Source organism: Maniola hyperantus, chromosome 26, assembly GCF_902806685.2.
Source record: "Maniola hyperantus chromosome 26, iAphHyp1.2, whole genome shotgun sequence".
NCBI lineage: Eukaryota > Metazoa > Arthropoda > Insecta > Lepidoptera > Nymphalidae > Maniola > Maniola hyperantus.
Window position 1 is genome coordinate 2,492,696 of NC_048561.1, and position 16,515 is coordinate 2,509,210.

The 16,515-nt window shown below is 42.0% G+C and overlaps 2 protein-coding genes across 2 annotated transcripts; one reads left to right on the forward strand and one right to left on the reverse strand.

Annotated features, from left to right (window-relative positions):
• Nucleotides 1-4,968: 4,968 nt before the first annotated feature.
• LOC138404190 (uncharacterized) lies at nucleotides 4,969-6,520 on the reverse strand. The gene is made up of 2 exons (XM_069507602.1): nucleotides 6,420-6,520; nucleotides 4,969-6,351 (listed from the first exon to the last, which is right to left on the reverse strand). Exon 2 carries the CDS (start codon nucleotides 6,155-6,157, stop codon nucleotides 5,288-5,290), a length of 870 nt encoding a protein of 289 aa, XP_069363703.1. The 5' UTR covers nucleotides 6,158-6,351; nucleotides 6,420-6,520; the 3' UTR covers nucleotides 4,969-5,287.
• Nucleotides 6,521-15,164: 8,644 nt separating this feature from the next.
• Nucleotides 15,165-16,515, forward strand: LOC117994085 (uncharacterized). Its single transcript, XM_034981963.2, has one exon. It carries the CDS (start codon nucleotides 15,693-15,695, stop codon nucleotides 16,512-16,514), a length of 822 nt encoding a protein of 273 aa, XP_034837854.1. The 5' UTR covers nucleotides 15,165-15,692; the 3' UTR covers nucleotide 16,515.

Sequence of the window (16,515 nt, forward strand, 5' to 3'; positions counted from 1 at the left end):
CGCAGCGCCTTCGTGCGTCGTCGGCCGTCTTCGTTTGTTATCGGGCCGTGCGCCAACAGTTACGATTACCTTTTTATTGGTAAGCTTTGCTTTAGGACACTGTTGCGGCGTTTGACCTGGGGTCAGCCATTGCATTTTCCGCTTACGATTATCGTAAAGAATCCATTTTTCATCACATGTCACAATTCGATCCAATATTCCTTCATTTCTGTATCGATTCAACAAGGCAACGCAAGTTTCAACACGCGTTTCTTTCTGCAGATCAGTCAAATCATGAGGCACCCATTTTTCATATTTTTTTACTTTATTGATTTGACGCAAATGAGTCAATATTGTTGGTAAGGTAACGTTAAACCATGCCGCTAATTCCTGGGTAGTTTGGCTCGGATCGGCTTCCACCATCTCTTTCAAATCATTGTTATTCACCTGTGTGGGCGGTCTTCCACGTGGTTCGTTCTTCAAATCGAAGTTTCCATCACGAAAGCGTTTAAACCAAACACGCACAGTGCGTTCATTAGCAGTCCCCTCTCCAAACGCAACATTAATATTTGAGCTGTTTCTGCCGCGTTAGTTCCGCGTCGGAACTCGTATTCAAATATCACACGAATTTTCGAAGTATCCATCTTTAATGTCTGAGCTGAATAAAAAAACAACTGAAAGTTGATAATCGAATGTTGCACATTTTTTAAAAGAAGAACTACATAAGTACCGTATGAAAAAAGTTTCACTCAAAAATCTCAAACCATGAAGGTTCTATGTCAATTCGAAGTACCTATTACAATAAAACGGCAATTTCATACTTTAACCCCTATTATAATTATCACCACTTATTAACTGCTAAGTTACATTAAGATTTTGAAAGCCGCCATATTGTTAAGAAGACGTGAAAGTAAGAGCGCGCGCGCCGGTCCCGTGCGGGGGGCTTCCGTCGCCGCGCCCTTCCTCCCGTGCGTTGTTCCCTGAACAGTATGCTTGTCGCTATATCGCTTTGTAAAGCCTTTTAACTGTAACCATTACGCAGTTTCTCAATCGACACTGTTTCTTGTTGTTTATTTATACTACCTTGTTTTCGGAGAAATTGCGTCCACATTACCCACATCTGTTTTAGCAATTTTATATAATGTCTCTATCAGACACTAATTGTTTCTCTGGTATTTCGAAAGGTGACATCCTAACTTGCGATGTTAACTTTAAAAAATGCCCAAGCATAGTTGGTTGTTTATATGTATCTCTTCTTATCTTATTTTATACCGTTTCTCCCCAATAAGTTTGCAAAAAAATATTTAAAATCATCTAAAGTCTTCCATCTAGATTTATACAAATCTAGCTTATGCTCGCGACTTCGTACGCGTGGACTACACAAATTTCAAACGCCTATTTTACCCCCTTAGGCGTTGAATTTTCAAAAATCCTTTCTTAGCGGATGCCTACGTCATAATATCTATCCGCATGCCAAATTTCAGCCCGATCCGTCCAGTAGTTTGAGCTGTGCGTTGATAGATCAGTCAGTCAGTCAGTCAGTCACCTTTTCATTTTATATATTTAGATTAGATAACCTAGTTTTTTGACTCTCCTTGTAGGCGTTCGTAAGCCAATTCTAAGTCTTCTTTGGAACTTTCCGAAGAAAGGAAAAATCCTCATTTCGACGGTGACGTCGTAAAATATTTTTAAAACTTCGACACACTTCTCTAAGAGCATCCAGTCGTCAGGTGTTAGGGTGTTAAGCCTGGGTTGTTGTATGGCCAGTCTAACTAGTGCATCTTTTATTTTAAGTAACCGGTCAAGCATGTCGTATGTTGAATTCCACCTTGTAACGACATTCTGTTTGAGTTTAAGAAGAGGCAGTTCCATCATGTTATTTTTAACTTTCAAGCCCAATTTATAGTATTATTTTCATCTTTATTCCCTGGTTGATAATATACATTGGGAACATTAATATTCTTTCGAATGAGATGCCTAGATACCGGCTTCCAAATTTTAACAATGATAAATAATATACAGATTGCAAATATCCAGATTGAAATGTTGATTAATATTCCGGTCCAAGATGATCCGAACTCTTTAATGACTGTCGATAGAGATTATGAGTGAGAATTAGAATTTTCCTTATAATCTGACAATTTCTTTTTCTTGATCTGAGTCTAGGAAAATGTGTCTGTCATAATCCACAGGATTGGACAGGAGTGCGAACTCTTTCATTTCATCATTGATCACATTGTTTTCTTGATACCTTAACTCATCATTGTGTATGAACATACCATTGTAAAGATCACAAGTTTTTGAATTCTTTTCCACTATAACATTTAAACAATCTAAGATTATTATATTTGGCGATAAATTGTTATCAGTATAATTCATTTTACAGACAGATTTGGATAAGTCGCACCTTATCGAGTTTATATAGATTTTCTTATAGAACATATTATACTTATATATTTCACCATTAAATAACCCAAATCCTACTCCATACCCTGGGACCACTGGTGTTATATATGAGAAGTCCCTCCTATTTAATTGTCCCTTATTTATTATCTTGTCGATGACATCATAGCACCTATCCATTATGTACTGATTGTCAATTGAGAGCTTGATTTCATTTCTATAATAAGATTGATCTTCTAATGCTATCTCTCTATTTTTCTCACAGTTGGGAAGACTATTTATTATCATACTGACACGATTTGTCAGATTGTTGCTTATGTTGAATCCATGCCCTCTTTCTGTGATTATGAACTGATCTCCACAATATTCAAGTCCTTTACAGGCTCTGGTCAGACTTGTCAGAGGTATATAATTACTTTCTACTAATATGTCGGATGGTCCACCGGTTATGTTCCCCAGATATTGTAAAGTTAACTGGTCCGTCTCAATTTGAGGGCATCTCGGCAGCTTGCGGTCAAAGGATATCCACTTCATGTTGTCATATTTAGTATCACAGATGTAATTTGAACATTTTTTATTCAATAATAGATTGTCTTTATATGTCAATGAGTAATGGTCAAATTCCACATCATGTTGGGTAACCAGAGTATAATCTTTGAAGACTGTATTTGTAGACATCCAACCGCAATCATAGTCTGGTTTGATAGGTTTCCCGATGTAGCCATTCGCATGAAGTTTAATTTGATCTATACATTCATGATTGGTAATTGAAATTATTGAGATCGAAAACTCTCTCGATTGAGTTCCGAAGAAATTTTCACTACATGTCGAGGACCATCTTTCTTTAGAACACAGATAGCCTTTTTGAATCTTCTCACCAGGGATCGGAACAAATGTATTGAACTCCATTTAAGTAAGTTACGACTTTTAATATTCAGTCCGTAATCTTCACAGTTGATGTCATGTTCTGATATAGACATGGAATTGTTATTTATTAGGAATGGGAACAGTATCGATTGAGCATATATATTCGTTTTAATTGTAATAAAGAGCAAAGTAAGGAATTTTAAAAGCTTCATTTTAGAGCTGTTGATTATAATCTGAATTTACATAGCTTGCAGCTGAAGAACTGTGTTTAAAATACTGCACTATCGCTTTTATTTTATCTAACTGATCTTTTATCGTGTCCAAACTGTGTTGGACCACAAGATTTACGGTATAGGCGAAAGTTAACGTTTCGAAGGCTGACAACTTAGATACGCGTGCGTGTCAGTTGCAAGTTTTAAAACTGACTGATGTTGTGTATCAAGATTTTACGTTCATCAGTATGCGATCTTCACTTATTCTTGAGGGGTCAAAGTTATATTCAATTTCGATAGGCCTCCTGTTGATGAAAATGGTTTAATTTTCGTAAGTAGATAGTTCCCACAATATTTTCCCACGATTTCACCAAAAATATGCGACAAAGATCCGACGTTCATCAATATGCGACACTTATTCTTGAGGGGTCAAAGTTATACTCGATCTCGATTGGCCTCCCGTTGATGAAAATGGTTTCGTTTTCATAAGTAGATAGTTCCCACAATTTTTTCCCACGATTTCACCAAAAATATGCGACCAAGATTTTACGTTCATCAGTATGCGATCTTTACTTATTCTTGAGGGGTCAAAGTTATACTCGATCTCGATTGGCCTCCCGTTGATGAAAATGGTTTCGTTTTCATAAGTAGATAGTTCCCACAATTTTTTCCCACGATTTCACTAAAAATATGCGACAAAGATTTTACGTTCATCAGTATGCGATCTTTACTTATTCTTGAGGGGTCAAAGTTATACTCGATCTCGATTGGCCTCCCGTTGATGAAAATGGTTTCGTTTTCGTAAGTAGATAGTTCCCACAATATTTTCCCACGATTTCACCAAAAATATGCGACCAAGATTTCAAGAAAGAAATGTGTAACCTAACCTAACCTAACTCATTATTATTTAAATTTAACATAATTCAACCTAATCTATTTGCAATGAAAGAAAAAATAAGATATAATGCATTTATTTCATGATTACGTGTTCGATCGTTCGTTTAGAATGAACAGAGCGACTATTACAATTCAAAATTATACGCTTTCCACAGTTTCTCCCAGCAGAATGGCGATATCGTCGTATATTCTTCCAGTTGACGTTTGAAAGTTATCGTGTGTGTTCTTTCGTTGATCGCCTCTCTCGCGCTCGGTACTTTGCAATACATTTCGATCGGATAATTGCTACACGTGTACAGAATACATTTTTTAATGTCGCAGCGATCCTTGTACTTCACGTCCGTCGACATCGGCATACCCGAAGCCAACAGTTTCCACTGTTCGAATTGATTTTCCGTCAGTTTGCACTCGTCCATGAAGCACACGTTGCTGTGTAACAGCACCTCGATTGCGGGAAACTTGCATCAATCATTATTACAATCTCAATTGTTCTGATTGGCTAAATTTGTGTGATTCTTGTTGCAACAATGCATTGTAGCCAATAGTGAGCGAGCGTCAACCAATCAGAGGTGATTGCGATCGTGACATTGTAGCTCCCATTCTCCCGAAATCGAGGTGCTGGTTGCTATAGTTGAAACTCGAATTCGGTGTCAATACAGTCAATCTGCAAAAGTTGAATTGATATTCCACCAGCGATGACATGATCATCGGCTTTCCCATCGACGGTACACCGAAAAAGAATAAGTTATTCTTCTTACCCGTCTTTCCCTGCAAGTGCATTATGGTAATTATTGCAAAATGTTCAATGTTAATATCGTTATTTTTCAAAATGTTAATTAATGTCCTGTAAGAGTTATCCTGAAATTCATCCGTCATCATTTCGAGATGTGTCTTTTGGAATTTCGCCTTTGCGCGTTCGAACCGCTGTTTTATCGGTTCCGAAAATACCAGTATTCTTGCGATGTGTATGTAGTTCTTGATCCTTTCTTGGTATTGTTTGCTGCATATAAATTCAATCCCTTCCGGCGATCTTGCAAGCATCTCCATAGCTTCAGATTCTGTGAAAGCACTGTTTTCGCATAAAAGTAGAATGATATCGACATTTCTGTCATAAGCAACGCCGTTTTTTCTATAGTTATTGGACTTAGAATCGTTTTCCCGTCCGTGTAAAACTTGCCCCTCTTGGCGTGATACTTGATTTCCGTCCCATAATCGTTTTCGTAAGTTACGCTCATCGGTTTCACCAACTGCATCCACCAATCCTGAGTTCCCTTGCGGTATTGTTGAGCCTTCATTTCGAAATATTGTATTTCCCCCCTCGGCACATTCAGTCTCGTAGTTTTGCGCCGTCCATTTATCGATGCCGTCCATTCCACACGAATGACCTGCGCACTTACAAGCTTCAATATGTTCCGGGCCGAGAATATCCTGTAGTACTTGACGACCATTGCCGGAATAAAGATACTCGCGTATACAAGACAGGCAGTTAATGCTAGTTGTCTTGTAGCCTTCTTCTCGAATAGTTCGTCCCAGTCTAGAGTTAAAGCCCCACTGTCGATTTGGACTGACGTATACGATGTGCCAATGCCGTCTTGGACGTCCTTGATGGTGAGCGATGAGTTTGTAAGGTCCGTTATAAATTGGCTGCATTTCGTCTCCAGATGTGTTGGTGTATGTACCGACTGGACATATTGTTCCCTCCACGTCGGTAGCGCCTTTTCCAGGCCTTTTTGTGCTGCCTCCTCCGTCAGAGTATCTTCTGACTCGTCCGTTTCCCCATACGACTCGGTATCCGCCATTTCTTTCAGCGACCCCAGTCCCCTCTGTTCCAGCACATAATTCAAAGCCTTCTCTTCCCTCACCCTCTTCCAATCGATTATGCCCGTCACATCTTCTCCTTCTTCCGTTGGAGGAGGAGCTGGAGGACTCGTCTTCTGATGATTGGATGTCAACTCTCTCGGTCGTCTCAGTTGGCTGCACGCCGTCTCGTCGTCTGAGTCCACATTTGTCATAACACGTTTCATTTTTAAAATGTACAAGAGGATAAGGTTGCTTACTTACCAAGTCTTCTTCGATGTTCGCAGTCGTTATGACGTGGTAGTAGTATATCGGTTTCTCGTTCATGACTGATAATAATATGGCGCTCCGTCGGCCTTATATACTGCGTACCCACGCGTAATCACCACTAATTTAATCAGGCATTAATTTAATTGAATCAGGTTGCTTCACTCTGCCTAGGCCCAGGATGTCACCATTTTGTCACCGTTCGGTCACCACCCTGTCACAATCCACACAGAATGGCGGCATGGCGACCCGAGGCGCGACGCTGTGGCGACCAAACGGCGTCCAGCAGTGTCTAGGCAAATTGAAGCAACCTAAAGACTGGGTCCCACGGCCCGGGTTGTCACAGGCCAGATCGCACCAGGCCAGACCGACAGGCATGGGAACGATCGCACCCGATGAAGCCTGTTGTCGCCCGTCCATGCCCGTCCGATCCGTCGGGAGTCGGTGTTCAACGGCGCGTCGCGACGGTGCCTGCCGCGGCCTGTGCGGGCGCGTCCGCGTCGGTTCTAACTCATTTATTTCACCAAAATCACTCAGCATATCAGTTGCATTATATCTGTAAGTAATAAAGATAAATATGTTTCTGTTGCTGAAGAATACAAATTGAGATCGGGTTTAGTTAGTTAAAATTACCTTGATCGGCTCTTGTTGAATGACGACACCCACCAGCGTCGTTTCTTCTGCTTTCTATTTTTTTGATTTATCAAATGTTGACCACTGAATAAAACCACAGCAGCTGCACACGCAGTCATGCGCTCCGTATCATGTTGAACTGGCAGCAACGACAGGCCGACACAGGCCTTGGGAACGGAATTTTGAAATTATTTAGAAATAACACTTGATGCTTTTGTTATTGTAAAAAAGATTCCGACGAATTGAGAACCTCCTCCTTTTTTTGAAGTCGGTTAGTAATGTTTAGGCTCGCAGGAGGTGGATGGAAGAAAACTAGTCGGCGATAATATCCGTATAATAATTATATTCAAAGTTACATTTAAATGAAAAGACTAAAAACTAGTGCTTATCTCTAAGGATGAGAATATTCTAACTTAATATTACGATTCCCACATCGCGCGGGTTCTGGTATTACGCCGCGTCAGCTATACGGGTCGTATTCGTACGTGGGAATGGGAATGCATGTTGCGCTGGCTCACTATGTATCAGCCGCTGGCTTCGCCTGCGTAACAGGTTAATAAATATTTGCAATTTTGTTAAAATGTACTTGTAGGAGTGTTGATATTTATTCTAAGAATTTCACACGCTCCCATGTTACATGCTTACAATTAACGCAGTAGTAGCTATAATCTATATTTATTATACTATACTGGTATATAAATTATATTGATAGGAGTGTTGACGTTTGTAACGTAACGGGCTAGGTCGGGCGGGTCCCTGGCCCCACTACGTACATAGAGGAGAATGGATCGAACCTCCGTCCAGTCAGGTGCGTGCAATATCTAGCCACAAGCCTTGAGTTCGAGGCAGGGTTCTGAAGGAACCCTCCCCGACGCGCGACGGCACACACTAAAGGCCGTTAAACGCGGAGGGATACGCGAGAGGGGAGCGGGGGTTCACGGTAGGGTTGGTACAGCCAGCACCTCCTGTTGCGTTCGCTGGATCTACCACCAGCCCGCGCAAACGTTATCCACGTTCCGATGTGTGTGTGGCGGGTGGCGTCCCCAGGCGGACTGCTGGCTGGGCTTTTTGTTGTTTCGGGTTGTTTATGCTGTCGGTTGGCTGCACTCAATTCTTGCGCTACCCACCTTTCAAGCTTTTTCACCTTCCCAATTTGCTTCAAGTGGATTAAAACAGTTTTATCACTAACACCACAGCCTGCAGCTAGCTCGGACGTGGTTTGGATGGATCCGCTTCCACAATAGCCTTCAATTCTTCATTATCAACTTTGGTCTCCGGCTGTCCACGGGGTTTGTTCTGCAGGTCGAAATTTCCAGAACGAAAACGTTGGAACCAAAAACGCACTGTGTTTTCTTTTGCGACACCGCCGCCATACACATCATTGATCCTTCAAGCTTTTAATAAATTAACTAAAAGTTTTTTTTCTTTAAGTTTAAAAATAGCTTCATCCTGCTTCTTCTTCTCATTTAAAAGGTTAATTCGCAACTCAAATATCTCCTTTTTATATCTCCTACAGTTCTTAAACAATTCTAATTTGACTGTAGTTACTTTACACTTCATGGATTTGCTTCCACTGGGCACAGTATGTAAAAGCCTGCGTTTCTTAGGTACTTTCAAATTTCTTGACACCGGAGTGCGAAGGAGGCAGGCTGATGATTTTGTGTTGAACACCTAAACCAAAAATATTGATTTTGATCATAATACAATACTTATTACTCCAACTCCAACTTACACTACCAACTCTCGCCAGTGCTTCCGGTCCTGTGGCCACCCTTCTCCAGAATGGACCAGCTGTTAGTTTCAGCTCGTCCTCCCACGTCTTTGCTGCCGACCTTTGGTTCTTTTCCCATCTCGTGGGTACCACTGGGTCACTAGGGTACTCCACTTTTTGTGGGTATCTCGGAGCATATGACCTGTCCACCTCCACTTCAGCTAATCCATCCTGGTTAGTATCTGTGACCCTGGTTCTTTCTCTAATGTCCTCGTTTCTGATTGTGTCTTTTCTCTTCACTCCCACCATACATCATTGGGTATGATGTTGTTAATTTGATCTGAATTATTTACAAACATCGCCAGATCCTTCTTTCCACGCACGTGCAAACTGTGGAACCAACCCCCATCGGCGGTGTTCCCACTAGATTATAACATTATTAGGGTTATCTCGTTTGTCGCGAGTCATAGAGTCGTAGAGTCATACTAGGGTTATTCAAGGGGCGGACCAACAAATTCCTAAAAGGCCGGCAACGCATCGGCGGCTCCTCTGGTGCTGCAAATGTTCATGGGCGGCGGTAATCACTTAACATCAGGTGACCCGCCTGCTCGTTTGCTCGCTATATCTATTTAAAAAAAAAAACTTTTAATAGATTTTTGAAACTTGAGATTTGATGCATTATGTATCTGGCACTTCATCCATCGCTTCAAGAGTTACATTAGTTGTGGATATTCACCTTTCAAAGTAATGCAGCAGCGGTTAGCGGATGTAAGTTCTTGCGATTGAAATGCTTGCTGTCTTAAAAGCTATTCATGGAGCCACCGGCTAATATTTCTCCTTGTACCAGTTGATTGGGTTGCGAGTCCACAATAAAAAATGCTGATATCTTGAAGTTTGAATTAGATTTTAATTGGTTGAAGTTAAGTTTTTACATAATGATATTAATTTATACAATTTCTAACAAAGGCAGCCATGATCAAAGACAAAAGGAGAAGAGAAAAAGTTGTACCATTGATAAGAGATACTAGGTTTTTTTTAAATTGTTGTATAACTCTGGGTTTTTGTACATTAAGTATTCCGTAAACACCAGTACTTCCACTCCAGTCTATATATTTTTCGATCGCTTTAAAAAATGCCATCTCTGTGTGGAACGCTCCTAGATTAACAAAAATATTATTGTATTGTGGTTTTTCTTGTCCTTGAATTATTTCTTTAGCAATAGCAAAAATGGCAATGCTAATTCATAATGCTAATGCTAAAGCAGAAAGCTTTCTGGCTGCTGACATTTTTCAGCGATTTCTTTAGCCATGTTTAATGTTTCATTGACTATTGCGGACGTTGGTGAAGGATAAATTAAATTAAATTATTTATTCAACTAAGAAAATGTTGCACAGTACAAAAACTCCTTAAATCTAGTGCACAGAAAAAGTAGACACAATAATTGTTGAAACCTGAACGGAGTGCTTCGGCATCCGTACTAGGAAAACCTGTGTTACGGGCACCGCAGCCTTCCCTCGGATCCATCGATGACTTAAACCGGACAAATTTAAATTTCGGCTAAATGAATAACAATATTAAGTAGGTGTGTGTGAGTGTAATTCATGTGTGAGCAGAAAAAAAGAAACAAAAAACAACTTACTATGATTTCACTTCAGCAATTAAATCCTCAATTTCATGGTAGCTATAAAGTCTCTTTGCCAAGCGTTTACTGTTTTTTAAGTTGGGTTTGTTAAGCTTAAGAGGATGGGTTATTAATTGGGTTTCATGTGCCTGCTTATTGTAACCCTTTGCTAAGGTGAAGGGGGCACGGGGACGAGGAGGACGAATAATTTTTTCTCGGTACGATTTTTTAGGGTTGGTTGGTTGGGAGGAGTAAACAGGACTGGATGAGAATGTAGGAGTAGAGAGAGACTCCCTAGCCATCTCAGCATATATTTTTTATATTTTATGAATCTTTCCATAACGGATCGTTAGTCAAAGCTGTTTCTGATACTGTAATGTGTTGTGGTGTTGGTAACTTTGCACGATCATATTTATTGTTAGGTCTTGGAAAGGCCTTCTTCTTTCTCTTAAGAGTTACTATGGTTATATGGTCTACGGACTGGGAGGAAACGCGCAGATGCCTCTAGATATGAAATATTGTCTTGGGACATAACAAGCTTAATGTTTTCCTGGCGAGAAAACTCTGGACAGTCCTTGTCTGACGCAAAATGGCTACCCTAGCAATGCATGCAGGTAGGTCGCTTTTTCTTTCAAAACATCGCAGAGTTCGCCTGTGTGGTGCTAAGCACACCTGTAGCACCTGGGTTTAGACCAACACTGCGATTTGATGTGCCCGAAACGGCATACAGTTCAGGCACTGGATGGTCGGGAATTTATAGGTTTCAACGGGGAGGGATGTATAAAATGAAAAAATTGTGGAGGGAAGCATCTGGCCTCTAAAAGTCACAACTGGGTGGGCACCCACTCGACACTGCCTTCAACGATGTTCTTTCGGTTCAGGCGGCGGGCGCTTTCAAAACCTCGACACATCTAATCGGTTGTTCCAATGATTCGACAAAGTCCCCCATAGACCAGTCTATAGGACACCTCGCTCACCTCGCTTTAGCTAGACCCATCCGAGTAATGTTAAAAGTCGGTATTACTGCTTTATATTTTGTCAGAGTCAAAATATGGCTGGCTAAAAAGTCATTAGCTGTTTGCGCGTTTGAAAATTCGTCACAGACCCTATTGCGGCCAACACTTTTAACACCGTCCTTAATAATGTGCGTGAATTTATTTAGTAAGTAATATTAATTTATTTGTTAATAGTAAGTCCAAGGGACAATGTAAACCGAGTTACCTATGTCTTGCTGAATCTAAAGTATTCCTCTGGTTTCAAAAATGTATAGAAATAGAAGTAATAAATAATTAAGTAAACAGACATATTTATTTTAATTAATGACTGCAATCGCTCAAATAAATCAAATATCGACGATATAATTTTGACGACCTCCCTGGCGCAGTGGTTTTAATCGTGGGAGGTCCCGGGTTCGATTCCTGGCAGGGGTTTGGAATTTTATAATTTCTAAAATTTCTGGTCTGGTCTGGTGGGAGGCTTCGGCCGTGGCTAGTTACCACCCTACCGGCAAAGCCGTGCCTCCAAGCGATTTAGCGTTCCGGTACGATGCCGTGTAGAAACCAAAGGGGTATGGGTTTAATAAAAACTGCCATACCCCTTCCAGGTTAGCCCGCTATCATTTTAGACTGCATCATCACTTACCACCAGGTGAGATTGCAGTCAAGGGCTAACTTGTATCTGAATTAAAAAAAAAAAAAACATAACTATAACTTACTTGATGAGATTTATTTTTCTCAGGAAATTAATTGCCGAGTTTTGTTTGTTCTCCAGTTTCTCTAATAATTTTTTGTAATTTGTATCAGAAATTATATCTCGGTTTCTACGGGTTTTTTACAGTACATGGAAAAAACTTATTTTTGAAGTTTATGTTAAAATAAAATGAAAGTTGCGAGGAAAGGTGCCATTCAATCTATGATGCCAACCTTGAAGGGCGTTAGTTTGTGGGTTGCTTCATCATTTTATTTTATTTTATTTTATATCTTATTAGAACGGCAGTGCCACTTACACTAACTAGATGATTAATAATAAATTTAAATACAAATAAAGGTACAAGAAAAAAGACATAAAATACAAAACGATAAAAGATCAAAGGATTTTGAATATGTCAACATCATCATCATCAACCAATAGACGTCCACAGCTGGACATAGGTCTCTTGTAGGGACTTCCACTCGCCACGGTCTTGCGCCGCCGACTTAAATAACCTACTTTATTTAAAACTTAACAAAAACGTTGTGGCCCTTATGAACTCGCCCAGTGAGCAGCTGAACAGGTCGATGTGTTCAGCGACCGAGTTGAGCGTGCAAGTCGCACGCGTGAGCGGCGCCCGCTGCAGCAGGCAAGTAGTAGTGCGGCAAGTGCGAGAGCGCGGTTGTGCCAGCAGTGGAGGCCTGCGTCTGCGTGACCCACTGTCGTTCGGCACGCAAAAGCGTAACTCCTGAAGAACAGCAGGGTTATGCACCTTCCCTCTTAGCACCTTAAATATGTATGCCGCCAGGAATACTTCTCTTCTTAATTCCAGTCTGCTGTATCCCACCATGCCCATGACAAACAGAGTGGGATACAGCAACGGCTATCCCGGATACACTCCGTATTTAGGTACATAAACCTTAAAAATTTATTTTGAATGCGTTCCAGCATCACTTTGTACTTAGCTTCACCCGGTGACCATATGGATGCGTTGCATTCCAGATGGCTCTTCACCAGGGCTTCATACAAAGCACGCAACGCCTTGATGTTAGTGAACGCATTCGCTTGTCTTAGGACAAACCCAAATTCCGATACGCTCTCTTACATGTATCGGCTACATGTTTCCGGAAATTTAGGTCGGCGCTGAAGTGAATCCCTAGGTCCCTAACCTCCGTGACCCGCCGCAGCGTCTGCCCCTCCAGCTGGTACCGATGGTGGCGCGGGGCGCGCGCGCGGCTGAACGTCATAACCGAACACTTGGAGACATTAAAATGAAGCTTGTTCTTCTGGCTCCACTTGCTAACTGCATCTATGTCTCTCTGTAGTCTATCGTGATCCGAGATCCCTCCTACTTCCATGACTAATTTCAGGTCGTCAGCAAACAACAGGCACGTCGACTCGGTTGCCACCTCCGGTAAGTCGTTTACCATTAGTATAAATTGGAGGGGCCCTACGTTGCTACCTTGACTGACGCCTGATCTCGTATAGTAGGGCTCCGACTGGTGTACACCACAGTCGACGTACTGACGTCTGTCCCGCAGGTAGCTGGCGAAGAAAGCGAGCGTTTTGGGCGTGCAGCCCACGCGGGCGAGCTTCGCGAGTAGGACGTCGTTGTCGAACGCCTTCCTAAAATCAAAATAGGCAACGTCTACCTGCACTCCGGCATCCACCGCTGGTACCAATCGCGTCATAAGATGCAGCAAGTTGCCAGTCGTTCCCCGCCCGGGCGGAATCCGTGCTGCGCGTCCGACAACTGATCACTCACCTGTTCGTATAGAGTCTATAACTAACAGTCTATACTATAGACTGTTGTGTACCGCCGAGTGAAGGAAGACACAGCCGGAGGGCCCAAAAAAAACTATTACTTTATAATTACTTTATTAAAATAAAATTAAAACTAATTTACAATACTAAATTTTGGATTTAATGCTACGCGATGTAACAAAAGAATCAGAATGAATTTTGGACGTTTACAATAATTAAGGAAAACTCCAATTTGGGTCGCAATAGCTGACGCTGCCACTCGTGTCTCTAGCAATATCGTAGAGTCGGCGCTCCACTTAGGGCTATGCGATATAGAGTCAGCGCTTCACCTAGAGCTATGCGATATAACTGCCGTAAATAAAAAATAAAAAATGTTTGTGTAAGATTGTTTAAAAGCTAGTTATATAGGGGGCGACTGCAGGGGTTGCGAAAGGAAAGAGCATTTCCTTAACCTAATTTTATTACTAAAAATTTACATATTATATTATATTAACTATTATATAAAATTATCCTTATTTGCTCTAGAGGCTTCTATAGCTAAATGTGATGTGTCGGTCCCCAGTCCTATCGCACGGTGCTAGCGATTTCTGCCGCGTCAGCAGGTGTTGGTTTTCGCGGCGACCGTGGGAACGCATTAAGCAGGCACGTCTAGCGTTGCAGCCTGACTCTGCCTGCGTAACAAGCTTGTAATAACTATTGTGTTTTATTTAAATACTAGCTTTTAACTGCGGCTCCGCCCGCGTGGATGCCGGCTATCGCAACAAGTATGAACACATTTCGCTATTTAAAGCCTACTGTCAAACCTTCTACACGGGGGGCCTGTGGACTAACTACACTCAAAAGGCACTCGACACGCTGAGGGTGCAATACAATAATGGTTTCAGGATACTGTTGGGCTTGCCGCGGTTTTGTTCGGCGTCAGGCATGTTTGCAGAAGCACGAACGGATGATTTCTATGCCATAATAAGGAAAAGGACGTCATCCATCCTGGCAAAGCTGCGTTCGAGCTCCAACAGTATCCTGAATATGATGGCGGGAAAGCTGGATACGCCAATTCTCCAGCATTTCATTCAAGTTCTCGTCCGGTAAATACGCAGAGTGTTGACCGGACGAGGGCTTGAAAGTGATCCCAAGATCTTATTGTTTGCGCCCTATTATGATAGCTGCTGTAAAAATAAAATAATAATAAAATGATTATACTAACATAGTTTTTAAGCATTATACTAACAAAATATACTAACATAGTTTTTAAGCATTATCTGTACCTACTAACAAAATATGGGTCTCTGTTGCCTTATTAAATAAATAATTTAATTTAATTGAATGATTCACTTATAAGTTTACATGGATCAATTTGGTTGCTTCAACCAAATTGAAAGACAAAAGTGAACCGTGTAATTTCGTCTTTTATGCAAAAAACGGGGGTCCAAATTTTGAAGTGAGTTAACCGTTCATGTGGGGTGTCGTATGTAAGGGCTTCACTGGCACAAGCTTAAACAGATTTTTAATAATAATTTTTATGATGTAGGTATAGTTTCCGATTTATGATTGTGGCGGACGCGCAGACTTCGGGTTTTTCCGCTGCGGTTCGGCTGGTGGTCGGGTTAGGGCGAGACGCCAGTGAGCTCTACACTCTGACGCGAAGAGGCCGCGCGCAAGGGGCTACGAAGCCCCGGTCGATCAAATAGTTATAAGTTTTAAAGTTATTTAGCATTTATCTAGTTTATTGTGAATATATTTTATATACATATACATAGGGTGTTTAATTACGAACATATCCCCTACAGTGGTGACTTTCCGACGTGTTTACAATAGTTCTTTGTGCTATATACCTACTTACATTCGTGCAACTATGGCGGAGAAGTCGGACGATAAAGTGCCCGTAATCGAAACCGTGCGGGTCAAAGTTCCACCATTTTGGCCAGACGAGCCTGCCCTATGGTTCGCCCAGTTGGAAGGACAATTTGCGCTGGCGAACATTAGTGTAGACGCAACGAAATACAATTACGTCATATCGAACCTTGAATATAAATATGTCACTGAAATAAAAGACATCGTGAAAAATCCGCCGGACACTAACAAGTATGACAAAGTAAAAGCGGAGTTGATAGCGCGCCTGTCATCTTCACAAGAACAGCGGGTGCGACAGCTACTTACCCACGAAGACATCGGGGACCGCAAGCCGTCGCAATTTCTGCGACACCTCCAGGGGCTTGCGGGGCCGAACGTGCCGGATGACTTCGTCCGTTCGTTGTGGGCCGGCCGTCTACCTACGCATATTCAGGTCATCATTGCGTCTCAGCCTAGGAGTAGCCTCGACGAGCTGGCTACGTTGGCCGACACCGTTAACGAAGTCATTGGTACATCGCAAGTACATCAGCTGGCCGCGCCCGCGCCCGCGCCGCCCGCGGCGGCGAGCGCCGAGTTCAACGACCTCAAGCGAACGATCGCCGACTTGACGCGGCAAGTTGCCGCTCTATCTGCGTCATCGCGATCCCGTTCCCGCTCAAAGTCGAAGGGTAACACGGGATGGCGTCGACGCTCCCGGAGCCAGTCTCACGAGGATTTGACCAACGACGCGTTCTGCTGGTACCACCGCAAGTTTCGCGAGAACGCGACTAGGTGCCGGGCGCCTTGCTCCTACACGGCGGAAAACAACAAAGGCAGTCATTGAT

Coding starts and splice junctions, on each gene's coding strand:
- LOC117994085 (XM_034981963.2), top strand. CDS start 15,693: ATGGCGGAGAAGTCGGACGATAAAGTGCCCGTAATCGAAACCGTGCGG.
- LOC138404190 (XM_069507602.1), bottom strand. CDS start 6,157: ATGGCGGATACCGAGTCGTATGGGGAAACGGACGAGTCAGAAGATACT.